At 50.6% G+C, this 26,661-nt stretch overlaps 1 protein-coding gene across 1 annotated transcript in view; it reads left to right on the forward strand.

The window, feature by feature from the left end:
• The window catches only part of SEZ6L (seizure related 6 homolog like), a 60,396-nt gene that overhangs the window by 14,956 nt on the left and 18,779 nt on the right, over window positions 1–26,661 (forward strand). The window contains exons 3-8 of the mRNA XM_065417657.1: window positions 6,126–6,318; window positions 7,781–7,966; window positions 9,864–10,026; window positions 11,597–11,763; window positions 16,396–16,590; window positions 17,801–17,939. Coding sequence (XP_065273729.1) covers window positions 6,126–6,318; window positions 7,781–7,966; window positions 9,864–10,026; window positions 11,597–11,763; window positions 16,396–16,590; window positions 17,801–17,939 — 1,043 coding nt within the window. The remainder of the gene's footprint in view (window positions 1–6,125; window positions 6,319–7,780; window positions 7,967–9,863; window positions 10,027–11,596; window positions 11,764–16,395; window positions 16,591–17,800; window positions 17,940–26,661) is intronic.

The raw sequence follows: 26,661 nt of genomic DNA on the forward strand, positions 1-26,661 counted from the left end.
CTGAAACAGATTCACCTGTTGACTGCAAAAGGGCTACTCGCATGAGTAAGACTAGAAGTAAATTGGTCCTTTTCTGCATATAATTCTTGCTGATTCACCGCGGGGAGACTGATCTCCCACTTCTGGTCTGAACGGGGACAGAAGTGGGAGCTAGGCCTTGGTGAATTTCATCATTCCTGGACAAGTAGTTAGGTTCACAGATTCACAGGGGCAGATCCCCCGCTGGTGACATTGACTTCACTGGAGTTGTGACAGTCTACACCAGCTGAGGAGAGAAGACAGATAGTCTATCCAGCCCCCCCACGGATAGAAGACATTGTTATGTCATCTCCTCTGACCACCGCGTAATGCAGGCCAGAGAACCTCACCCGCTGTTGTCTGCATCAAGCCCATCAGTTCTGTCTGAGCTAGAGCATAGCCCAAGCTTGATGTCTCAGCTGGGTTCACAAATGTACTCCCAACTTAACATACTGGAGGAAAAGCTCCTGTTTCTCCTCATTTCATGTCTGCTGAAAACTTTCTGCCCTTGGCTACTTCCTCACGTGCTGCCTCTAAAACGGGACCCCTTCTAAACTAAACTCCTGCTCTCCTCATTTGACCCTCCAGTTCCTCCTGCCTCCAAGGGGTTCCAGCGGCACTCGCTCACTCATCGCACAGCCTTGAAACTTAGGCCTTATGCTGGGATGTTGCTGTTGCTGCTCACTCATCATAATCAGGACATCTTTGCCAAGGAGCCTGGCAGCTACGAACTGCGCTGGACACAAGCTCTTGGAGAGGCTCTGTGCTGCAGACACGTCTATTCAGAATGGCCATAAGGGAGCAAGGAGAAAAGAGGAACGTTGATTTTCTGCAGCTCTCGCTTTGTCAGCGTTAGGGGTTCAATGCGGGAACATCATGAATACAGGAGAGGGGTTGAAAGGCATCTGGAAAATTACATAAAAAATGTAAATTTCAGGGTCCCCATCCAGCCATGCTCTTAAGCAGATGCTTAATTTTAAGCAGGTGAATAATCGAGTTGACTACTCACCTGCTGAAAGGTAAGCACATGCTAAAGGGATCACCTGGATCGGGGCCTCAAGGCATATTTTCCTCCTGTGTTTAAGGAGTCTAGTGAGAAAATAACAAGGCTCTGTTCTGAGCTTGATTTTCACATATACCCCCTGAGATAGGAGCTACTGACCTCACTGATGCCAGGACAGAGGTACAGTCTAGGCACCAACTTGCATCATTAAATTACATGAAACCCAGCTTTGTTTTTAAAAAATTAAACCAAAACTTCTCCTGGCAACCAATAGCTGTCAAGGTTTCTTTTTGGTTAGAAATGATCATTTTCTCACTCAAGGTCTTCTGCAGCGTCTATCAAAGTCAATGGAAAGGTGCCCATGCATGGCAGCAGGAGTTGGTTGGGGGCTTTATACAACAAAGGTAGATTTTTAATGGCACAGGTAACAGGTGCCCGACTCTTCTTCAAAGTCAGCAGGAATTGGTCACCTAAGTCTACTGGTGCCTTTGCAAATCTCCCCCCACGTCAGCAAGGCAGGAAATAGATACTTCTGCTGGGGCCAAGGAAACCAAGTGGTGAGAGTTTTAGAATGTGTACTGCCTACTACTGGCCAAAATATGTACCCATACATATATATGTCACCATCTGTTCCTATTCATCATTGGCCTTACAGCTCATCAGGCAAAGGGCTGTGTCCTTAAGTCGAATATCAGCAACTCAGATCTGCCCAAAGTGTTGTGGAGACTCACTGCCTGCTGGTGATTGTTTAGAGGGGAGGTAACGGGTGAAGAAGCACTTTGCATCCTTCAGGCCCAATCTTGTAGTCCTGAATCGGGTGAGGATTTGGCACTTTCTTGGGACTGAATTAGGAAAGGGTTTATGGGTGTTTGGGGGAGTAGTTTCATTATTAATCAAGTTTGGTGTCATTTCTCCTGAGGAAATCTAGCTCCTTGCAGCCACGAGATCAAAAGGCTCAAAATGCTGCAAATTGCTTTACGAGGCTCCTATCAATGTGATATCCAAGGGCTGCTGGAGCTCCTGCCCTGGGTGTTACAGCACATCTGCTGGGGTTGTGAAGATGATCATTCTTATGTGATGAGAAATCAAGCAAATTTTATAACAACAACAACAAATTCTTCTAGTCACCACATCATCACAAGCACATGCAATTACAAGCTAATGTTTTGGGAAGTGCTAAATATAGGGCCTTGGTCTTCACATCCTTAAGAAAACAAATGGCAGCTGTTGAGCATCTCATTGCTGAAATACCAGCCTCTTTATTATGCTAAAAGAACAAGGAAAACAAATGTGGGGTTACTTGTTAGCTACCAGGTTCCAAGCACTAATTAAAAGGCCTTTCTACTGCTCACTGGAAATATTAGCTGCTTTATTTTCTGTAAATGGCCATCTATGGAAGCAGTGGTACCTACAAGCAGATGCCTTGTGCAAGAGCTAATTGTAAACAACAATTTAGCTTACAAAGGAACCTGCTTTTCTCTCAGCTCTTCTGGGCCACCGATTTCAGTCCTAGAGCAGTTGCTTTTGCGCTCTCTTCCCCAGGGTAGACGCTAGACCTTCTTATGCTACATTCCCCCAGTGCAGTTTGCATTTTCAGAGTTCTCTGTCACTGACTTTTAACTCCTTCAGGCTTCCTCTATAACCAAGGGCATTGTTGGAGCAGGTCACTTCCTGCTAGCAGCATTGCAGTGAAGGATTCCAGCCAGATTAAATAATAAGCCACATTTTTCCCGTCGTAGTAGCAAACCAGACCAGGAGGGGAGGGAGACTGTTGTATCATTCAGCAGTGATCACTGCAGGAACGGAACCAATGGCTGCACTGACAGGTCTCTAGTGAGCCCGGCCCAGTTTGCCTTGGCTTGGTTGCAGGGACAGTGACCTTTAAGGAGCCGGGGGCTTGTAAGAGCTCCATGACTGTTGCAAAAAGAATGAGGCACCTTAGAGACTAACAAATTTATTTGGGCATAAACTTTCGTGGGCTAAAACCCACTTCATCAGATGCATGGAGTGGAAAATACAGTAGGAAGATATATATACACAGAGAACATGAAAAAATGGATGTTGCCATACCAACTATAAGGAGACTAATCAATTAAGGTAGGCTATTATCAGCAGGAGAAAAAAAACGTTTATAGTGATAATCTGGATGGCCCATTTCCAACAGTTGACAAGAAGGTGTGAGTAACAGTAGGGGGGAAAATTAGCATGGGGAAATAGGTTTTACTTTGTGTAATGACCCATCCACTCCCAGTCTTTATTCAAGCCTAATTTAATGGTGTCCAGTTTGCAAATTAATTCCAATTCCACTCTGATGACTGTTGCAGTTGGCTCTGTAATGGATGTGCTGTGAGCCCTTTCCGGAGGAGACACAACAGCCCAGATGTCCAGGGCAATGGTGTAATTACTGACAGGAACCCTGTGGGCACTAGTCAGCCATTGGCATCTACAAATGTAGGTGTTCCACGCATTGCATCAAAGCCATCCTGTGCAGAGAGCAGACATTAGTCTCAACGCAGCCCTCTACATGGGGCAATGTCACAGTGCTCTGGCAAAGTTCAGGTTCCTTCCCTTGAAAATGTGGCCCTGTTATTTAAAGGCCCCTGGGGAGCTGCTTCCAGTTACAGCAGGTTTGCCCGAACCAACTCAATGGCACTTCATCCCGGGGCAGATCCTGTCACAATGTGACGAAAGCTTTCTGTAGGCAGGGCCGTATGGGAGGAGGGATGTGCATGGAGAGCGAAGGGCCTGGCTGAGACAGAACCTGCCTGAGAACATCCACCAAGCTCAGCCTCACCCCAGGGAGGGCAGTCAACGCACACAGAGTTACTATGGAAACGTAGTGAAATGCACCTTCTGAAAGCAGGAGTTGACTGGGAGCACAGTGATGAGACCATGCACATTGCTCAGGGGGCGATATAGCCATGGCTTAGGGGTGATGTGCTATTCTGCCTACTAACTTCCAGTCACATTATCAAATTTGTCCTCTTCAGTCACTCAAATAATTAACAGCCTTAAAGTATAACACTTCCCCATTCACCATACCAGCACCTCTCTGAAGCAGCTGTCCTCTCCAGAATCTCAGCTTGCTTGCTTGCTTTGAGTCCATAGCTGTTCTGGGTGATGAAGAAAACCTTAGCCCTGGGTGTAACAGAGTCAGCTGAAACTCTCCCTGAGCGCTACACATTCCTCCAGTTATCTCAGCAAGCGGGTAACAGATGCCCTGTGACCATACAGCCATAGAATCAAAGAAGTGTAAGGCTGGACGGGACCTCAAGAGGTCATCTAGTCCAGTCCCCTGCATGACTTCTTCAGTGGACATGGAGAACAATTGATCACTCTCCTCTTTATAACAGGACTTAATGTATTTGAAGACTGTTATCAGGTTCCCCCTCTGTCTTCTCTTCTCAACACTAAACATGCCCAGTTCTTTTTAACTTTCCCTCACAGGGCAGGTTTTCTAAACCTTTGATCATTTTTGTTGCTCTCCTCTGGACTCTCTCCAATGTGTCCATGTCTTTCTTCAAGTGCGGTGCCCAGAACTGGACACAGGGCCCAGTGAGGTCTCACCAATGCCGAGTAAAGCAGGACTATTACTTCCTGTGTCTCACATACAGCACTCCTGTTAATCCTCCCCAGAATGATACTAGCCTTTTTTGCAAATGCATCACACTGTTGACTCATCTTCAATTTGTGATTCATTCTAACCCCCAGGTCCTTTTCAGCAGTACTATACCGTCTAGCGAGGTAGTCCCCATTTTGTAGTTGTCTGTTTGATTTTTTTTTCTTCCTAAGTATAGCACTTTGCACTTGTCTGTACTGAATTTCATCTGGTTGATTTCAGACCAATTCTCCAATTTGTCAAGGTCATTTTGGATTCGAATCCTGTCCTCCAAAGAACTTTCAAACCTTCCCAGCTTGGTGTCATCCATAGATTTTATAAGCACACTCTCCACTCCATTACCCAAGTCATTAATGAAAATATTGAATAGTACCAGACCCAGGACGGACCCCCTAGAGACGCCCTCTCAGTCTGATAGTGAACCATTGATAACTACTCTTTGAGTACAGTTTCTCAACCAGTTTTTCACCCACTTCATAGTAGGTTCATCTAGACCACATTTCCCTAGTTTGCTCTTAAGAATGTCATGTGGGACTGTGTCAAAAGCCATATTAAAAATCAAGCTATATCACCTCTACTGCTCCCCCTCCCCATCCACTAGGTCAGTAACCCTGTCAAAGAAGGAAATTAGATTGGTTTGGCATGATTGATCTTGACAAATCCATGTTGGCTACTACAGTATTTATAGTCCTATCACCTAGGTGCTTATGATGATGATGGTGATGATCATTTAAAGGTCAACGTCACTAACTATTTCATTCTTCGGGTAAGAAAAGAGAGGGAGGGTCACAGATGTGCACAACTGACACTGAGTGATGACTCATTTGGAGCCACAAGTGGGTGGAGGTTGGTAGGTACCATCACTAATTTTTCCCCAATTAAGGGCTCCAGTGGCACTCGGGGAGCAGCAGTTTCCTATTTTGAACATCTCCACAATCTACTGCCATTCTGATTACTCACATGGGCGAAGCTGTACCCTCCACCTTCTTTTTCCCCCAGTATGATCCCAATAATAACAGCATAATTTAACAGTGCAGTAAATTCATGTTGGCACAAAGGTCCAGTTCCCGCCTGAGTGTACATGTCTAAAGCACTATGTACTCTAGATGCCATGTAAATCACAATAGCCCCCGAGGCAGCTCTCCATGCAGGACAAGGACTAAGTAAGAAGCACAATGGGGTAGGGGTTCAATCAGGGAGCTGGGAGGCAGGGGACCTGGGTTCTACTACTGACTCAGCCAGCAGCTTCCTTTGGCAGGTCACCGCAATGTCCCCAGCTGTGAAGTGGGGATAACACTTTCCAGGCGGGGTGCAGCACTTTGAGCTACTCAGATGAAAGGCCCTGTCAGTGCAGAACAGGAGTCAGGACCATGCTAAGCAGCCAAGAAGGGAGGTGTCCGTATTGTGTAGGTGATCTGGGAGCTTTAGTACATCGAGGGCCAGGCCAGAGCAAAACTCACAGTGTGTTGTTTGTCTGCTGTTAAGGTGAAGAGGGTGAATCTGTCAGAGGGTGAGGTGCTCGCCATTCGTGGAGTGGATGATGACAACTTGGTGATCTTAGCCAATCAGACACTTTTGGTGGAGGGTCAGGTGATTCGCAGCCCAACCAACACTATTTCCGTTTACTTCCGGACATTCCAAGACGATGTGGTTGGGACTTTTCAGCTTCATTATCAGGGTACGTGTTCATTAACCGAAACTAGTGAGCCCCTCCCCAGCCCCGGGGGTGAGAACCCAGCGGGGGGCCTTGCACACCAGGCCCCCCGGCACAGCCAGGTGAGTGGCTGGGGCAGTGGGCTGCAACCCAGGAGACTTGGGTTTTATTCCTGACTCTCTCACTGATTCGCTGTGTGACCTTGGTCAAGTCACTTCACCTCTCCCGTGCCACGGGGCTGCTCTCATTGCAGTCGGGAGACGGAGGGGAGAAGGGAATCAGACCCTGGGTGTCGTCTTTGCAGAATCCTTTCCAAGCCCTGGCTAAAGATGCTACGTGAGTGGGACTTGTTAGAAGATGAAATGTCCTTCCCCATCTACCGTGCCAATCCCTCTGCCACTGGCCCTGTATCCTGAACGGCTGTTGGGCCACAAGTGCAGTCATTACAAGCATGGGCAGAAGCACATTTGCTTGACATTTTTTGGTAGCTCCCAAGCTCAGGGTGAAGCCAGGGACTGAGAGGGAAATACCCCAGCCCCCATTCGGCCTCAGGCCTCTGAATAAAACCAGGTTTCAGAGTAGCAGCCGTGTTAGTCTGTATCCGCAAAAATAACAGGAGTACTTGTGGCACCTTAGAGACTAACAAATTTATTAGAGCATAAGCTTTCGTGGGCTACAACCCACTTCTTCGGATGCATAAATAAATTTGTTAGTCTCTAAGGTGCCACAAGTACTCCTGTTATTTTTGTGAATAAAACCAGTTTGTGTCCATTGTAGCTGAACACAATCTGCCCCTGCACAAGCCTTCGCCTGCTTAGGAGAGGAATAAATAATCAAACACTAACTGCAGGCTTCACTCCCGAGTTTTGCAGGGGCTTCTGCCCCTTGTGGGATGTGGCTGTGTTCTGTGGGACTGTGCTCGGAGGGTCTGCGCCAGCAAAGCAGGTAGGCATGTAAGGAAACCCATTGTCTTCCTGTTCTTAGAGTTAGGCTCATGCTTTAATGCTTTGCTGGATCAGGGCCAGAGTGAGCAGCCATCTCTATTCTATGACACTTCCCGTACAGACACAGGTTAGTTCTTTGTATGGGCCTTGACAAGTCTAGCCTTTCGGGCACATTTCCAGCGATTTTATTTTCCCCTAGGTGCACTGCGTTCTGTTTCTGTTCCCATAGAGAAGCCCATCCTACAGGGACACGTACGGAATCTTTATTTTTCCCTTGAACAGCTACAGAAAAATAAATGACAACAAGTGAATTCTTGTTAGAAACAAAAATTAGAAAAGATGTCTAATCGAAAGCATGAACAGGTGAAAAGTCATTAATCAATGGTTCAGTGCCACAAACACGCAAGTCTCCAACAATGGTGTGTCTGGGCTAGTGTGACCAGGTTCCAGCACCTCTTCAGCTTTCACCCACTCTTCCTATTGCAGAATTACGCAGAGAAGACAGTGGTGATGCTTAAAATCTGGCCGTGTGTTTGTTCTAGTGTTCATGCTGAGCTGCAGCTTTCCACGGAGGCCTGACTTTGGCGATGTCACCGTAATGGATCTGCATTCTGGTGGAGTCGCCCATTTCCATTGTTACCTGGGATATGAACTCCAAGGCCCCAAACTGCTCACATGCATCAATGCATCGAGGCCTCACTGGAGCAGCCCAGAACCTGTCTGTTCAGGTACAGTATCTGATCATTAACACAGCTGCTAGGACAAGCTGGACTCTAGAATAATTTAGTGTTAAAAGTTGAATGTGAGCCTGGGAGAGGGGGAAACCGTACCAAATTCTGCTCCCATTTACACCAGCGTGCATCCAGAGTACCTATCTGATTCAGTGGAGTTACACGTTATTCAAGTAAAGCGTGACCGAACGGGCCCCTGCCCGGGTGTCGAACGACTGGCACGGCACCGGCCATGCTGGAGTCTCAAGAATCCACAGTGCTGAAAGGCAGAGACATTACTGCCCTCTGCTTCCCTCTTGCTTTTTAGTGGCAAGTTGGAGGCATTTTTACTCTGCCTGGGGCCTGGTGACGAGGAAGGAGCCGCTCCCAGTACAGAAATGTCTGACTGGGAGCAGAACTGACCCACTGTTAGGCAAGTAACAAAAAGGAAATGACCGTTTAAAAAATAGAGAGAGAAAACAACAAGCAAAGCTCAGTTATCAAGTTGTTCCTGCATTTCTCAGTACGTATTAGATTCCCAGGGAAACCAAGGCCCTGCACCACTAATCTACATACAGAATCATCCCATGTTTCATTTGGCAAGAGTACAGAAGCACAGGGGCTGTACAAGCCAGTAATAAAAGCCCCATAGAGCCACCTGTCTTGGTTTATAACAAGACACAATAAGTGAATAAACAGACACATCTGGGGACAGTAACAATGAAATGGGCCTGATCCCATTTGTGCACTATCAGCAGCAGTCGCAGTTCACCTGTTTTGCTCTGGGGGAGTAAAATTCCTCTTTGGACAGAAACCAGACGTGGCAAATCTCAGCCTCAAAGACAAATGTTTCAGCAAGTTACGGGCACTTGAAAGCAGAGAGTGCTAACGGGCACTGGCTAGCAGTCTGTGCAGTCACAGTGTGACCAGCACGGTGCACCCAGTGGAATGAGATCCTTCTAGGGAGGTTGCATCTGTTCGCTCCTTTGCATGCGCCACAAGCCGCGTTCTGGGCACTTTTTGAGATGTCTTCTTGTCTGTCAGCTGCTTAATATGCTGCTGGGCTGTCAGAACGGCCAGGTCTCCTCGCCTTCCCTCAGACTCAAGGAGGCACTGCCTCGTCATGGCTTCTGGCGGAGGTAGAATGCAAATCCCCCGGGAGATGATATATCTGCTCAGCTCATCTCAAAAAGCTTTTCCTGCCGCCTCTAGCACTCCTCTGCTTTAAGCTACTTCCAGTTGGGTTCAGAGCCACCCAGCTTGTGTGTGAATCACTCATACAAAGCACAGCCTCCCTCACTACATTCTACAGCCTCCTTCCTACATATGCCCTCTCCCATGCTTGCAGGGCTTTCCCTGTCTCCACCATGCAGAGCTGCACACGCCTGTCCATGTGCAGTGCAGGATGGGGCAGTTTCAGTTGACGTTGGGTTTGGGGGTCTACCCCTCGCTCCTAACTTTCCTTTCCCAAGTTAAATGAACCTAAAATGTCAAAGAGAAAGCCAGTGGAAAGCAGAGCTCCCCTGATCTGGGGTCAAACCCACACAAAGCCACGAGCGTCACGTGGGTTGAACCTGCAGCTGCAATAAATCAACCTAGTATCCCTCCAGCACACTGTGCCCCGCTGGGAGGAAATGCAAAACCAGGGAAGATTTACATGCTTTGGGGAGTCATAACAAGAGTAGATTCTGCTCTGAGTTCTACTGGTGTAAATCCACTTCTTTGGAGTCACTGGAGTCAGTCCAGTTTACGCGGGTGCAGTTAAGAGTAGAATCTGCCCTGATTTGGCAGCCCATTTCTCGGGGAAGAGGCCCTTCTTAGCGTACAGAGCGCGCGGCCCGCTTTATGTGGCTGGGACCGAAGCTCTGAATGGCGGCGTGCTCCAGTCTCACCGTCTCTGTGCTTTCCTCGCCAGCACCCTGCGGCGGCATGGTGCATAATGCCACGATTGGACGAGTTCTCTCGCCGAGCTACCCCGGGAACCACAGCAACCTGCACTGCGTGTGGACCATCGACGCTCCCCAGGGCCAGAAGCTGCACCTGCACTTCGAGAGGCTTCTGCTGAGTGAGAAGGACAGGTGAGGAGTCGCTCGCGGAGACGCAGGCACGCTGACCCGAGAGCCCAGCATCTGAGCTGACCTGGGCAGGGAGGTTAGCTGTGCCATTGCTGCCCAGGGTACTGCTGGCGTTCAGGGGCGCCAGGTCTGAGCACCCTGCTCTTCCCATCCTGGGCCATCAGCGTGAGGAAGACCTGGCAGCCCCCTACCCCGTCCGGAGGAGGCTCAAGGGTCTCACAAGGGGTTTTCCTCAGGACTGACTGGATAGGGTATTCCCTCACTCCAACCTGGGAGGGCCTTACCCAGCCACCTTTCAGACCGCCTGGGCCAGGCGTAGATCTCCCGTCTCCAGGGCGTGCTGGGAGCAGGGCACTTTCTGTCTCGTTATAGTGGGAGCCGGTGAGTTGGCTGGGGATTTCGATGGCCCTGGGTGGTGAAGTGTAATTCCCACACTAGGGGTTCAGACCTCTAGCGGGTCTCGTGTGCATGGGAGGGGGCAGGGAGCATCACCCGTTTGGGGATTTCATTGTAGGCCAGCACTCTCTAGGGCAAGCGTCTGCAGTGTGCGGGAGGGGGGAGAGGGCACAACCACCCCGCTCTGCCGTGTTGCTGAGTGGGAGGGGTGCCCGGCGAGATGGGAGGGCATCCTGGGAGGAGGTGAGTCTCGCTGGTACAGAAGAGTCAAAGATCCATTGTTCTAGGGCAGGACTCTCCGGAGTAACTTGTAAACAGAAAGTGATGGGAAGGGCAGGAGAGCTAATGGGCTCTGCTGCCCCAGACGGGAACTGGATCACCTGCAGCTGGTCACAGTGGTCCCTTCTGGCCTTAAACGTCTCCGGTTACCCCCACCCACCATGTGATTTAGCATGGGGTCTGTATAGTGACACTGGGTCTCATAATCAGTAGCCCAATCCACAAACTTCCCCCCGGCTCCCAAAAAAACCCAAATGCCCATGGCTGCGTCTCACCCACAAACCCTGAAAAGTGACAGATCACAGTCTTTTGGCATCCATAACACACAGCACACATTTATGGGGCTGATGTTTGTGTTTAAGTGGCATTAAAAATTCAGTCTGGTAACAGGCAATAAAGCCAGTTTATGGCTTGTAGTAAAAGCAGAGAATAAAGCACCTGTTTACTACACGATAAAACAGACGTAGCCGCTTTGTGAATTGGTGTTTGCATCATTTCTTTCAAACGCTGCCCTCCGAATGCATGACCGAACGGGCCCCTGCCTGGGTGCGGAACCACAGTGCTGAAAGGCAGAGACGTTACTGCCTCCTGCTTCCCTATTTTTAGTGGCAAGTTGGAGGCATTTTCACTCTGCCAGGGGCCTGGTGAGGAGGAAGGAGCAACTCCCTGTACAGAATCGTCTCACACTGTTGCCAAGTACACGTTTCATCCTCTTCCTTCCTGTGCGTCCAGCTCCTCACTCTGATCCTGGCCTGTGCTGGGAAATGAACCGGGGTGGGGGTGGGGGGTGGAGTGAGCGATTCCCCGCCTGTGCTGGCTCGGTCCCTGCCCAGGCAGAAAGGTGGCCAGCGGAGGAGCCACTAGCCCTTTGCTAACATGCCGTGTCCTCTCTGGACAGAATGGTGGTGTACAGCGGAGAGACGAACCACTCAGCCATCCTCTACGATTCCCTGCGGACAGAGAGCGTCCCCTTTGAAGGCGTGATCAGCGACGGCTCCGCCATCCGCATTGACTTCCTGGCGGATGAGGCGAGGGCCACCACAGCTTTCAACATTCGATTTGAAGGTGACTCTCCCTTTAATTTTGGATCTGGCTGGTGGATAGCAGCAGGCAGACACTAGCTAATGCTGCTTGTGCTCAGTGGAATCGGGCAATTAATAGATGTACTGATTGCAATTACTCTAGCAGGGGTTACCCTTCGTAGCTATAGGAAGCTGCTTGCCCCTGGCACCAGCAGAATCCAATAGCCACCCCTCCCCTTGTCCCTGCATTATTGGAGGCATCGATTGGAACCTGGTGCTGAGTCTGCCAGCAGACTGGTAGTCAACTCGCTAATATCCCTAGGCCAGCAGAGCCAGGCGAGTGTCTGCCCATGCGGCTCCCACGAATTACCGAAGGAAAGTCCCAGCAGTTCCTATCCCCTCCCAGCCTGGCTGCTGCAAATGTGACAACTGCATAGCCATGCTGGGAGGATTTACCTCCTAGCTGCGAACGTATCACTGGTGATTCATGGTCGGTGCAGCTTCTAGTTCTCCCCAAAGACCTGTTCCAGCAAACAGGAATCGAGGCAAAAGAAACGAGTGTTCATTTCTGCAGTACAGAGCCCGGGAAGTGGAGTTCTTTTCCCTTCATTCGCTGTGAGGGGCAAATCGGACAAATGGCTACAAACCAGAGAGCCTTCCCAGACCCCAGGGGAGAGTCAAGCCAGAAATGTTAGTCTGACAGCAGGACGCTACTTCCTGCCCTATGCTTCGGATTTACTTTGGTTTAGTTTTGAGTTGGACTAGTGACTACTTCAGAGGTGAGCCCCGTTCCAGTTGCTGGGGTGTTACTGTCCAGAGGAATCAGGGAAAAGCCAGCCTGTACCCGGGATGGCAGGCAGCACTGCAGATACATTCTGCTAGACAGACGCACCAGGTGCAGTCAGATTAGAGCAGTGGCAGTTTGGATCTACATTTTTTTAAAAGGTGGGAGGGGTGGAGAAATCACAGTTCCTCCAATGTCATTGAAAACTGAAAATCAAACCTCCTGTTCACTCCCAGTTTCCCTTTTGCTTCCCCCTGCCCTGGCACCATCCTACATCAGAATCTGTTTCCTTACTGAGGATGCAAAGACGCTGAACATTCAGTCTTCTGCCTTGTCCCCTAGTTTTGCATGCACTTTAAATATTTCCCTACAATCACAGCTTTCCCATACAGCTGTTTTATTTTAAAAGCTTTTGTGGAGTTTGGTGCCAAAGCTCCGTGGTGACTGTTAGAAGCTATAATAATCCCCCTGTGTCACTCACCTGGCTGCTATTTAAGTCCCACTTACCCCAGACCTAATCATCTGTGCTCAGAGTTAAGAGCAATTTCTTTACATTTGAAAAGTGCCATGACGCGTAATTAAACTACATTATACAAAGAGTGTCTGTGCTAATCACAAATAACCCCTGCTCACTTTAACTCAGAGTGCATTGGAAGTACAGAGGGCCAGATCCTCAGCAACTGGTGTAATCAGGGAAGCTGCACTGACATCACCAGAACTGACTTCAGTGGCGCTACCCCTGTTTGCAGGAGCTGGGAATCTGGCCCTGCTCTCTATATTTCACTGTTCAGTGACTGTCTAGTCAGCAGTTGGGAGTTCTAATAGACCAGGTATGTCTGAGCCTTAGTGCAATCTCCCTTCATCAGACCTGCTGTTGGTTCAATCAAACCCAAACCGTTCCTTCCTGCTTCCACCCTTCAAAGACGGAATGGTGCAGCTCCCCTCCCTCGGGGTATGTGCAATAGGAAACCCGGGATGGACAGCCCTACAAGAGCTCTGTCCTGCACCGCTGCAGTGCTGCCCGGGCTGGTCTGAGGAGCTGGGGATGTTAAGTACCACAGAGCACTAACTAGACATCCCTGTAATGGGGGGCTGCCACCCAAGTGCCCCTCAGGACCTGGACACCTCTGCTATCTCCTGCCCCTGTTTTCCCCTTCAGCAAACTTCGCCGTCTCTGTCAGCCAGGGCCGGCTCCAGCATTTTTGCCGCCCCAAGTGGCGAAAAAAAGAAAAGAAAAAAAAAGCCGCGATCGGCGGCACTTCGGTGGCAGCTCTACCGCCGCCGCTTCGTTCTTCGGCGGCAATTCGGTGGCAGGTCCTTCCCCCCGAGAGGGACTGAGGGACCCGCCGCCGCAGAGCCGGACGTGCCGCCCCTTTCCATGGGCCGCCCCGAGCACCTGCTTGCTGCGCTGGTGCCTGGAGCCGGCTCTGCTGTCAGTCGCAGCCCTGCTTAGCATCTGGGGGGGGGGGGGGGGGTTATTACAGTCACAAAGTTCTCAGACAAACACCAAATCAATCTTCCACCCAGGCTTACCCTGGGCATGGCCCTTCCTCCAGGACCCTGGCAAGAGACCCTCTTTCCCTGCAGCTCCACTCTGCCAGTCCCTCCCCGCAGCTTCCTGCTGCCTTTTACCCTGGGATCACCCTGATTCCACCCAGGTGGGGCCCCTCCTGTACCAGGGCTGGCTTAGCCCCTGGCTCTCCAGTCCTGTTACAATTGCCTAACACAATCCAGGGCTCCCTGACTCGGAAGGCAGAGTAATAAAGTCAAAGTCATAAGCAGATTCTCCCGCAGAGGGTTTGTGTGGGCGAGAGGGCTGCGGATGCTGGAATAAGTCACACGTGTGGGTGGAGCAGAGTGAGCGTCACTCACAGGTTGGGTGGTGATCTGGCCAGGGTGGTCTGACTGGCATCCTCTATCCCATAGAACAGGGCCGGGGGCCTCCAGCTTCATTGCACCAGACCCCCTTCTGACCACAAAAGCTACTACACGGCCCCAAGGGGGGGGGACTGAAGTAGGGTGACCAGATGAGAGGAAGAAAATATCGGGACACATGGCGGGGGGAGGGGAGAGGGAGCGGCGCACCGGTGGAGCAAAAAAAAAAGCGGAGTGCCGCAAAATATCGGGACAAATTGCGTCCCGACCAAACATCGGTCGGGACGCGGGACAAACGCCTAAATATCGGGACAGTCCCGATTTTATCGGGATGTCTGGTCACCCTAGACTGAAGCCTGAGCCTGCCTGAGCCCCACCACCCTGGGCAGGGGCCCCAAAGCCAAAGCCCAAAGGCTTCATCCCTGGGCAGGGGGGCCTGTAACCTGAGCCCTGGGTGGTAGGGCTCAGGCTTTGGCCCTGGGCAGTGGGGCTCGGGCTTCGGCTTTTGCCTGGGCCCCAGCCAGCCCTGGTGACCCCACTGAAATAGGGTCATGACCCACTTTGGGGTCCCAGCCCGCAGTTTGAGAGCCGCTAGAATAGGGGCTGATATGTCCCCCAGTTAAACTTCCTGTGCAGATCCACGCAATACAGCCCCTGGTGACTGCAGAAAATGCCTAACTTGGAACCTCTCCAAGATTACAGCGAAGTAATCTTACTCCAGTCATTTGCCTTCTGCCTGCGGACTGCCATGGAGCAGGCCGAGCGGCTGTCAATCTGACTGAGGAGTGGCTGCATTTGTGAACCAGTTAATAGCCAAGAGCTTCTCCTTTGAAGAATGAGAGGTTCAGGGACATGCCAGGTGAATCCCAGGGAGCTCCAAGAGATTTGCCACAATTGTCATTGAAATACATGCTGCTGTCAGGATCCGTCTAAGACCTCGGGTCTCTGACCAGACTCAATAACATGCAATAATTCCAGGGAAGAAGATTGCTCAGTAAATATATACACTGGCAGCACGGCTTGTATATTACTGTTGATAATACACAAAAGAAGTGGGGCTTGGCTAAGCCTTAAAAGCTCAGACCAGATAAACCATTGTTAATCCTAATTGCCTGTAAAATAAGCTGCAGCATCCCCGTTCAAGAGCCCAGTTCAGCAGCAATCCTATCCAGTGGCCACGCTGTGAAGCAGATGCCAGGCACCGGCAGTTTGGGAGGGGTTTCTAGAGGAGCGCTTGCCCAGCATGTGCCACATCAGCCCTGAACTCTTCATCTGGTAACATGTTCAGTGATAAAAACGTCCAGCCCAGCCCTGACTAGAACTTGCTCAGTTACAGTCAATTGACAGCTTTCAATTTCGGCTTCCGCACGTTGTTTCCCAGCTTACAGTCACTGGGCACTTGCTCTGTTTGCTCAGCGCTGTCTGGGGATTGGGCTGGCCGGGGGACCTTTAAACAGATTTTCACTCTCGTTTGTAAAGAAAAATGTAAAACAAATGTGATTGGAATGGAATTTAGTTCGACAGGCAGCTTTCTCCCTCCCACATGCCTCCACGCATGGCACAGCGCCAGGGGAGCCCAATGGCATTCCAGAGCGTGGCACAAGTTAGATTGGCATCCAGACTGTGCCAGGCTCACTGCTGCTGGGTGCCACAAATCCAGCAGGGACGTACCAGTCCTGACCCCCGGTGAGGCCCTGCCAGGGAGATAAGCACTGACTCGGGCTGGTTCTTATTCTTCCTAGAGCAGCTTACTGCTCCCTAGCTCTACTACAGAGAGATTATGAAACACTGGTCTGTACAATGGATAACAGCCTACTACTGCTAATGGACTTACCCCTTTAGCTCAGCTGGTGCTTTGGAGCTGATGGCCCAGAGTGCAGACTCTGTTGATTACTTGTGGTGAGAGTTGTGACAGTTGCACAAAAACTAGAAAAGGCGACGGTGACAGGTGCTGTCTCCTCCCCAGAGCAGGGTCCGTGCTGCACCTCCCCAATTAACATGGTGTTTCCCTTCAAGCTTTCGAGCGAGGCCATTGCTATGAACCCTACATTCAGAATGGGAATTTTACCACCTCCGATCCTACCTACAACCTGGGAACGACGGTGGAGTTCACCTGTGACCCTGGCCATTCCCTGGAGCAGGGACCTGCCATAATCGAGTGTATCAACGTCAGGGACCCCTACTGGAATGACACCGAGCCACTGTGCAGAGGTCAGTTACCCTCAGCCAGCTGGGGTCGCTGTGCCTTGCGCTGATACTGCATGTCGGAGAACATGCAAAACTAAAAACTCTCCAGTGTTAGTGACCGCGCTGCCAGAGAAAGTGACTGCATGTGAGTGAGGATAACGTAGCCAAGTTAAGGCATATATCTGTGAGCCCTTGCACAGCATTCAGAGACAGGTCAGCAAATGCAGGGAGGGACTTAGCCTCCATGGGGCCTGTTGACTGCACTGGAAGAGTGGGGGGCTTGACCTTTCTCAAAGTCAGCTGCCAGAGCTCCCACTGTGCCAGGCAGAGCTCCCACCGCGCTGCAGGCAGCATTCCCTCAGCCCCCAGGACTGCTGGGGTCTAAATGAGCTGTGACCACTCAGGAAAGAGATCTTGGAGTCATTGTGGATAGTTCTCTGAAAACATCCACTCAGTGTGCAGCAGCAGTCAAAAAAGTGAACAGAATGTTGGGAATCATTAGGAAAGGGATAGATAATAAGACAGAAAATATCACATTGCCTCTATATAAATCCATGGTACGCCCACACCTTGAATACTGCGTGCAGATGTGGTCGCCCCATCTCAAAAAAGATATATTGGAATTGGAAAAGGTTTAGAAAAGGGCAATAAAAATGATTAGGGGTATGGAACAGCTTCCATATGAGGAGAGATTAATAAGACTGGGACTTTTCAGCTTGGAAAAGAGACAACTAAGGGGGGATATGATAGAGGTCTAAAAAATCATGACTAGTGTGGAGAAAGTAAATAAGGAAGTGTTATTTACTCCTTCTCATAACACAAGAACTAGGGGTCACCATATGAAATTAATAGGCAGCAGGTTTAACACAAACAAAAGGAAGTATTTTTTCACACAATGCACAGTCAACCTGTGGAACTACTTGCCAGAGGATGTTGTGAAGGCCAAGACCATAACAGTGTTCAAAAAAGAACTAGATAAATTCATGGAGGATAGGTCCATCAATGGCTATTAGCCGGGATGGGCAGGGATGGTGTCCCTCACCTATGTTTGCCAGAAGCTGGGAATGGGTGACAGGGGATGGATCACTTGATGATTCCCTGTTCTGTTCATTCCCTCTGGGGCACCTGGCATTGGCCACTGTCGGAAGACAGGATACTGGGCTAGATGGACCTTTGGTCTGACTCAGTCTGGCCGTTTTTATGAGTCACCTCTCTCTGTCTCTCGCTATTTCAGCAATGTGTGGAGGGGAGCTCTCTGCCATGGCAGGAGTCATCCTGTCCCCCAACTGGCCAGAGCCCTATGCTGAGGGAGAGGACTGCATCTGGAGGATACACGTTGGGGAGGAAAAGCGGCTTTTCCTGGACATCCAGCTGTGAGTACTTTGCAGGAGCCTGACCCGGGCTGGGCTGATCCCTTTCCTCCAGCAGCTGGTTTATCATGTGTGATTGCTCTGCTGACACCAGAAACTGTTACAAGGCCCGGGGTGTGTTTGTGGGATGTGCTGCCCTTTGCTGTGCTTAGACCTCGGCAGGAGGCCTACGCACAAAGTGACCACAGATAGCACTGACTGTGCCAAGACAGGCTACATTACTAGCCATCTCCGTCACAGAGCAAAGCAAGTCTGTGTCCCAAAAGTTCCAATCCTGCTTCTGTCTCTGAAACTGCTGGTCATCTTCAGCAAGTCACTGAACCTCTGTGCCTCGGTTTCCCCACCCGTCTGAGGGATTGAATCATAGAATCATAGAATATCAGGGTTGGAAGGGACCTCAGGAGGTCATCTAGTCCAACCCCCTGCTCAAAGCAGGACCAATTCCCAACTAAATCATCCCAGCCAGGGCTTTGTCAAGCCTGACCTTAAAAACCTCCAAGGAAGGAGACTTTGGGATATTAATGGGAGCAATATGAATAATGCCATTATTTTAGATGCAGATCGGACAGGGACAATGATCTCCCCAGCCAGGAAGAGGTGCTAAGAGGACTAGCGATGCAGATATTGAAGATGAAAAATATTACACACGTGTCATTTGATTTATCACCCTAGATCACATCCCGTGGAAATCTGCTGGACTCATGGGTGAAGGTTCTGCCTCCTTTTGCAGAATCTGCAGTTTTAAACAGTGAAGCCCATTTTGACAAGAGTCCCCATGCCAATGTGGTGCCACTCGATCTGCAGCATGGCCCCCGTGGGCCTGCTCTAGAGCATGGGGGTGAGCGAGAAAGCCCCTCAAGGGAGGTATGCGCTCCCTGGCCCTGGCAAAGGGCTACCCCAGCATGCACAGGGAGAAGGCAGATGAAACTCCTGCTGCTGTGGGGTTCTCTAAGGTGCAGAACTCTCCATCCACCACCCAGCCTCGCCCGGTCTGAAACACTCTCTTTCAGTCCCTGCCCCAGCTGGGCTCTGGGTGGGACCCTATTGGCCGGCTCTGGCCGAGGCTCTCCGTGGCTGGGTTCTTTTAAGCTCTTTTCACTAGCCCAGCATGAAATCCTTTGTGACGCACTCTGGGCTCGCTGCTCCGGTAATGAGGAGGGCTGCTCCGGAAGGGAAACGTGCTCGTCTCGGCGTTTCACGAGCTAATGGCTCTTGAGATGGCTGCTGTGCTTGCAAGTCCTAATGCTGGAGGGAGCAATACCAGGCCTGCGTGAGATCGGCCTCGGCAAGGAATCACAGTTGGGCAGGGATCAGCTCCATAGCTAGTTGAAAATCAGGTACTGGATCGTATTCCAGCCCAGCTCTGCAGTGCCATTATTATGCTATACTAACTCGCCCCGTCACTTACCCTGCAGAAAAGCCTTTACCGACTCCCCCGTGGCTCACTGACATTCAGACAGTCTCAGCTCAAGGGCCTGGCAGAGCCAACAGAACGCGCTGCTTTCGGGGAGCAGCCCAGACTCCAGAGCGTCCGCGCCTTTAGCTGCTAATGAGCTCGGAAAAGGGCTCCGGAGCAGGTAGAGTGCTATTTTGGGATGACCTCGCTGCCAGCTCTGCAGCTCGTGCAGTCTTGGATACCAAGGGAACTTGCTGTCTACAGATGGAATAGCTTCAGTTTGAAATAGCCTTTTGGGGGCCTGGCCTTGTGTTCTATACAACTCAGCCCCTATCGGAAGGAGCGAAAGTATCCCAAACTCGCGTCCACGGCAGTGCTTGAGGAGCTGACGCCAGTGCTCCAGGCAAGCTGGGCTACAGGCAGAGCCCACTGTCACTGGAGTAATTAGCTGGGTCTATGCGTCAGACTCCAAAGCAAGGTCTCAAACTCTCCACCTGGGCCTCAGACTTTTCTGTGTAGCAAGGCTGGCTGGGGAAGCATGGACAGGAAATGGTTGATACTTGGCTGCAGGGGTTTTCTCAGTCATTGCTGGCACACAGTGTATTACAGTTCAAAGGCCTGGTCTACACTACACCTTTAATTCGGATTTAGTGGCTTTAATTCGAATTAACTCTGGAACCGTCCACACAACGAAGCCATTTAATTCGAATTAAAGGGCCCTTTAATTCGATTTCTGTACTCCACCCCGACGAGCGGAGTAGCGCCAAAATCGAATTTGTCAATTCGAATTAGCGTTAGTGTGGCCGCAATTCGATGTTATTGGCCTCCAGGAGCTATCCCACAGTGCACCATTGTGACCGCTCTGGCCAGCAATCTGAACTCGCATGCACTGGCCAGGTGGACAGGAAAAGCCCCGGGAACATTTGAATTTCATTTCCTGTTTGCACAGCGTGGAGAGCACAGGTGACCACAGAGAGCTCATCAGCACAGGTAACCATGCAGGCTGATAATCGAAAAAGAGCACCAGCATGGACCGTACAGGAGGTACTGGATTTGATCTCTATATGGGGAGAGGATTCAGTGCTAGCTGAACTGCGTTCGAAAAGACGAAATGCCAAAACTTATGAAAAAATTTCCAAGGGCATGATGGAGAGAGGCCACAATAGGGACACAGATCAGTGCCGCGTGAAAGTCAAGGAGCTCAGACAAGCCTATCAAAAAGCAAAGGAGGCAAACGGTCGCTCCGGGTCAGAGCCGCGGACATGCCGCTTCTACGCTGAGCTAAATGCATTTCTAGGGGGGGCCGCCACCACTACCCCACCTCTGACTGTGGATTCCGAGCTGGGGATAATCTCATCAGGGACACCTGATGATTCCGCGGAAGGGGAAGAGGAGGAGGAGGAGGACGAGCTGGCAGAGAGCACCCAGCTCTCCGTTCTCCCCAACAGCCAGGAACTGTTTCTCACCCTGACTGAAGTACCCTCCCAAGCCTCCCAAGCCAGCACCCAAGACCATGACCCCATGGAAGGGACCTCAGGTGAGTTTACCTTTTAAAATATAAAACATGGTTTAAAAGCAAGCATTTTTAATGATTAATTTGCCCTGAGCACTTGGGATGCATTCGCAGCCAGTACAGCTACTGGAAAAGTCTGTTAACATGTCTGGGGATGGAGCGGAAATCCTCCAGGGACATCTCCATGAAGCTCTCCTGGAGGTACTCCAAAAGCCTTGCCACAAGGTTTCTGGGCAGTGCAGCCTTATTCCGTCCTCCATGGTAGGACACTTGACCACGCCATGCTAGTAGCAAGTAATCTGGTATCATTGCCTGACAGAGCCTGGCAGCGTATGGTCCCGGTGTTTGCTGGCATTCAAGCAACATCCGTTCTTTATCTTGCTGTGTAATCCTCAGGAGAGTGATATCGCTTAGGGTAACCTGGTTGAAATAAGGGAATTTAATTAAGGGGACTGAGGTGGCCGTTCCTACTGGGCTGTTTGCCTGTGGCTGAAAAGAAATCCTTCCCTGCATTTAGCCAAGTGCAAGGGGGGGGGGGAGGATTGGCCCAGAGCTTTTCGCGTTTTGCTAGCAGGGATCTTCCCTGATACCAGCCAGGCGGTGGGGGGAGGGATAAAGCACTCATCCCAGAGAATTCATGGCGGGTGGGGGGGGGGTGTTAGTTTGGTTCCTGCAGGGATCTTCCCTGATACCAGCCACGCGGTGGGGGGAGGGAGAAAGCACTCATCCCAGAGAATTCATGGCGGGTGGGGGGGGGGGTGTTAGTTTGGTTCCTGCAGGGATGTTCCCTGATACCAGCCACGCGGTGGGGGGAGGGATAAAGCACTCATCCCAGAGAATTCATGGCGGGTGGGGGGGGGGGGTGTTAGTTTGGTTCCTGCAGGGATCTTCCCTGATACCAGCCACGCGGTGGGGGGAGGGATAAAGCACTCATCCCAGAGAATTCATGGCGGGGGGGGGGGGGGGGGGGTTAGTTTGGTTCCTGCTGGGATCTTCCCTGATACCAGCCAGGCGGTGGGGGGAGGGATAAAGCACTCATCCCAGAGAATTGGATGGGGGGGGGGGTGTTAACCTTCAGCAGCAGAAAACAAGCTAACAGGAAAACTGCAGCACAACGGGCTTTGCTTGGTATGTGGGAAAGCAGGGCGCAGAAGCCTAAAGACAGTGGCTTACCATGGCAGCATGCAAGGTGAATTCTGTTGCCCCGACCTGCGTCTGTGATCTCTAGCAGCAAAGCCACAGGCACTCAATATTAAGAGGCAAAATGCGACCTTGCACAGAAATCACATGTGCTATGTAATGTGAATAGTATACACCGTGAAAGAGTATAAGCATTGTTCTGAAAAATGTATCTTTTAAAAAAATTCTCTCCTTTTTTCACTCCCTCCAGCAGGTGCAAATGTTTCAAGCCTCCCTCCTCCTTCCCGAAGGCTATCCCAGATAAGGCGTCGTAAAAAAAAAACGAGAGAAGAGATGTTTTCCGAAATCATGCAATCCACCAGGAATGAAAGAGCTCATCTGAATGAGTGGAAGGAGACGGTTTGCAAGTATAGGAAAGAAGCCAGTGACCGTGAGGACAGGAGGGACCAACGTGAGGACATGAGGGACCAACGTGAGGACATGAGGGACCAACGTGAGGACAGAAGGGACCAACGTGAGGAGAGGAGAGACGCTCGAGATGAGAGGTGGCGGCAGGAAGATCAGAGGAGTCGGGAAGCAACGCTGGGGCTGCTGCGTGAGCAAACAGACATGCTCCGGCGTCTGGTGGAGCTTCAGGAACGGCTGCTGGAGAACCGAGTGCCGCTACAGCCCCTGTATAACCCCCCTACCTCCTCACCATGTTCCATAGCCTCCACACCCAGACGTGTAAGAACACGGGGGGGGAGGCTCCATACACCCTCCCATTCCACCCCAGTGGACAGCCCAAGCAAAAGGCTGCCATTTTTTTAACCTTTTTTTACTGGGCTTTTCCTTCCCGCTGATCCTCCTCCCAAACCCCACTCAGGTTCTGTGCCGCTACAGCCCCTGTATAACCCCCCTACCTCCTCACCATTTTCCATAGCCTCCCCACCCAGATGTGTAAGAACACGGGGGGGGAGGCTCCGTACACCCTCCCATTCCACCCCAGTGGACAGCCCAAGCAAAAGGCTGCCATTTTCTTAACCTTTTTTTACTGGGCTTTTCCTTCCCGCTGATCCTCCTCCCAAACCCCACTCAGGTTCTCTCCCTCTTTTTATAATCAATTCATAAAGAATAAATGATTTTTAAACAATGGTGACTTTATTTCCTTTGAAAGCAAGCTGGGGGAAGGGGGAGGGTGGGTTCCTTACAGAGAATGAGTCAATAAAGGGGGCGGGTTTTCAGGAAGGATAAACAAACATAAATTTCACACTGTAGCCTGGCCAGTCATGAAACTGGTTTTCAAAGCTTCCCTAATGCGCAGCGCTTCATCGTGTGCTCTTCTAATCGCCCTGGTGTCTGGCTGCGAGTAATCAGCAGCCAGGCGATTTGCCTCAGCCTCCCACCCTGCCATAAAGGTCTCCCCCTTGCTCTCACAGAGATTGTGAAGCACACAGCAAGCAGTAATAACAATGGGGATATTGGTTTGGCTGAGGTCTGAGCGAGTCAATAAGGATCGCCAGCGACCTTTTAAACGGCCAAATGCACATTCTACCACCATTCTGCACTTGCTCAGCCTGTAGTTGAACAACTCCTGACTCCTGTCCAGGCTGCCTGTGTATGGCTTCATGAGCCATGGCATTAAGGGGTAGGCTGGGTCCCCAAGAATAACAATTGGCATTTCAACATCCCCCACGGTTATTTTCTGGTCCGGAAAGTAAGTCCCTTGCTGCAGCCGTTTAAACAGATTGGTGTTCCTGAAGACGCGAGCGTCATGAACCCTTCCCGGCCAGCCCACATGGATGTTGGTGAAACGTCCCTTGTGATCCACAAGTGCTTGCAGCACCATTGAGAAGTACCCCTTGCGGTTTATGTACTGGGTACCCTGGTGCTCCGGTGCCAAGATAGGAATATGGGTTCCATCTATTGCCCCACCACAGTTAGGGAATCCCATTGCAGCAAAGCCATCCACTATGACCTGCACATTTCCCAGAGTCACTACCTTTCGTAGCAGCACCTCCGTGATTGCTTTGGCTACTTGCATCACAGCAGCCCCCACAGTAGATTTGCCCACTCCAAATTGATTCCCGACTGACCGGTAGCTGTCTGGCGTTGCAAGCTTCCACAGGGCTATCGCCACTCGCTTCTCAACTGTGAGGGCTGCTCTCATCTTGGTATTCTGGCGCTTCAGGGCAGGGGAAAGCAAGTCACAAAGTTCCATGAAAGTGCCCTTACGCATGCGAAAGTTTCTCAGCCACTGGGAATCGTCCCACACCTGCAACACTATGCGGTCCCACCAGTCTGTGCTTGTTTCCCGGGCCCAGAATCGGCGTTCAAAGCCTATAACCTGGCCCATTAACATCATAATCTCCAAAGCACCGGGGCCCGCGGTCTCAGAGAATTCTGTGTCCGTGTCCATGTCCTCATCACGCTGGTCGCTGCGCTGCAATCGCCGCCTCCTCCTCCTCCTCGCCTCTTTTTTCTGGTCCTGTGTAAGCATAAACTCCACGAGAAAGCGCGAGGTGTTTATAATGTTCAAGACTGCGTTCTGGAGCACAACGGGATCCATGCTTGATGCAGAATGGAGTCTGCAGAGTTCACTCAGGAAAAAAGGCGCGAAATGGTTGTCTGCCGTTGCTTTCAGGGAGGGAGGGGGAGGCTGTACCCAGAACTACCTGCGACAATGTTTTTTGCCCCATCATGCACTGGGGTCTCAACCCAGAATTCCAAGGGGGGTGGAGACTGCGGGAACTATGGGATAGCTATGTAAAAGCTACCCACAATGCAACGCTCTGGAAATCGATGCTACTATGGTAGCTTGGACGCACACCACCGAATTAATGGTGCCTAGTGTGGCCGAATACATTCGAATTTATAAAATCGGTTTCCTAAATTCGAATTATATAAATTCGAATTAATCCTGTAGTGTAGACATACCCAAAGAGGGTTTGGGCCTGTTCAGCCCTGAGAGCAGAGGCAGGCTGGCTGGGCAGCTGAGGAATGAGGATGAATTTTCTTGCTGTCCTTTCTCCCTTTGAAACTATTAAACGCTGGTGGAATTTAAGACGTCATCATTCCCCAAATTACCAGCAGTAAAAGTCTGCTGTCCGAAATGTGGCCGCAGCCCCAGGGAAAGCTGATGGGCCAATTCTGTGACATCCTTTCAGGCATGGCCTGGATCATTATTGGCCCAGAACACCCATGGGTGAGACAGTTTGAAACTATATGCAGGTGTTTGGGTGTATCTGTTGCTAATCAAAATTCAGAGCAAATAAACACAAGGCGCCAATCCCAAACAATGCCCTCTACAACTTTGGTTCTGCAAAAAACGTGCCGAGAACAGCCATAAACACTTCACCAACTGCTGTTCCCTGGTCGTTTTCATTAGCCTTTTAATTCCTACTTCAATGCTTTTGGCACAGATTTGAGAACCTGGAAACAACTGCGGTAAAAATGGACTGTTAGGGCAGATGTTGTATTTACAAGGGCTGAGATAGCTTCAGAGCGAGTGACGCTTCCGTAGGCATGAGGTGCAGAGGGGCTGCAAAGGGCAGCGTGTAAACCCAGCATCCTCCTCTCACCTGGTACTTTTAACTCAGTCAAGTGTCCAGCAGATGGAGACACGCAATAAATAATGACTTACCTACACTCTGGTACTCATGCAAGTGAGTGCCAATCACAATTTCCCTGTAGTATTGATAGGAACATGGGATTTGTATAGCATATGGGGCCCATGGGCTATCCAGTGTGATCCCCGTCTCCAGCAGCACGCTTTGCCTGATGCTTTGCAGGAGGGCAAAAACTCCTGTGATGCTCCTGTCGGGATATGTAACACCTCACATAAGGCAAAGCCTCTTCTTCTTCACTGTGGTGACCTGCTAATGCCCTAAGGTGTGCGGAGAGCTCCCCTTGCATTCTGCAAACACTCCATCATGGCCATAACACTGGGCAGCAGGGGGGAACCTACTGGATGGTTCCTGGGAGCAGAGGGAGACTGACACAGGTTGGAAAGCAGGTGGACTGAATGTCCCTTTCACAAGCCTTGCCCTCGACAACATGACTCATTTCAGGTCACAAATTGCACTTGACCTCCTGCCTTCTCTGTCATTCAGTTGCTCAATGGCCTACTCTAGACTGTGAGAAAGTGTGACTGGGCTGGATGTATTTGTATGTGCCTGTTCCGCAAGTCACTCCTTGGCTCTGTGCATGTCTCACTTGGTCACTTAGCTCAGAGACAACCAAGACTTTGATGGGAACTTAACATCTCACCCAGACACGCATGCACATACGCATGCAAGTGTGTTTATTGTGTGGAGAGTGGGCCGGTTCTGTCTGTCTTTCTGCAAACCTGCTTCCAGATTTAGAAGCCTGCATGGCCATTCACTGATATAATGATCCCTTCCATCCTGTTTGCAAACAGCTTTTACTTCTCTTTCGGGTGGATCCAAGAAGTGTTCCCCAAAACAGGGGAAAGGTTTTATTAAAGACAAATGAGCTGGGGACTGAAGCCAGTCTCTGCCATGAATGAACCCCATGCTAACACATGCTTGTCCAGGGCAGTCCAAAGCTACAAACTAACTTGCATTATTTCCTATATTCTTCTGGCCCAGTGTGCTCTGAAGCTCACCGCCGGCTCTGACCCTCAGACATGTAGTTTTATGGAAGCCCTAGTTAGTAGGGCTGCAGTCACTGGCACT

This window comes from Emys orbicularis, chromosome 16 (assembly GCF_028017835.1).
Source record: "Emys orbicularis isolate rEmyOrb1 chromosome 16, rEmyOrb1.hap1, whole genome shotgun sequence".
NCBI classification, from domain to species: domain Eukaryota; kingdom Metazoa; phylum Chordata; order Testudines; family Emydidae; genus Emys; species Emys orbicularis.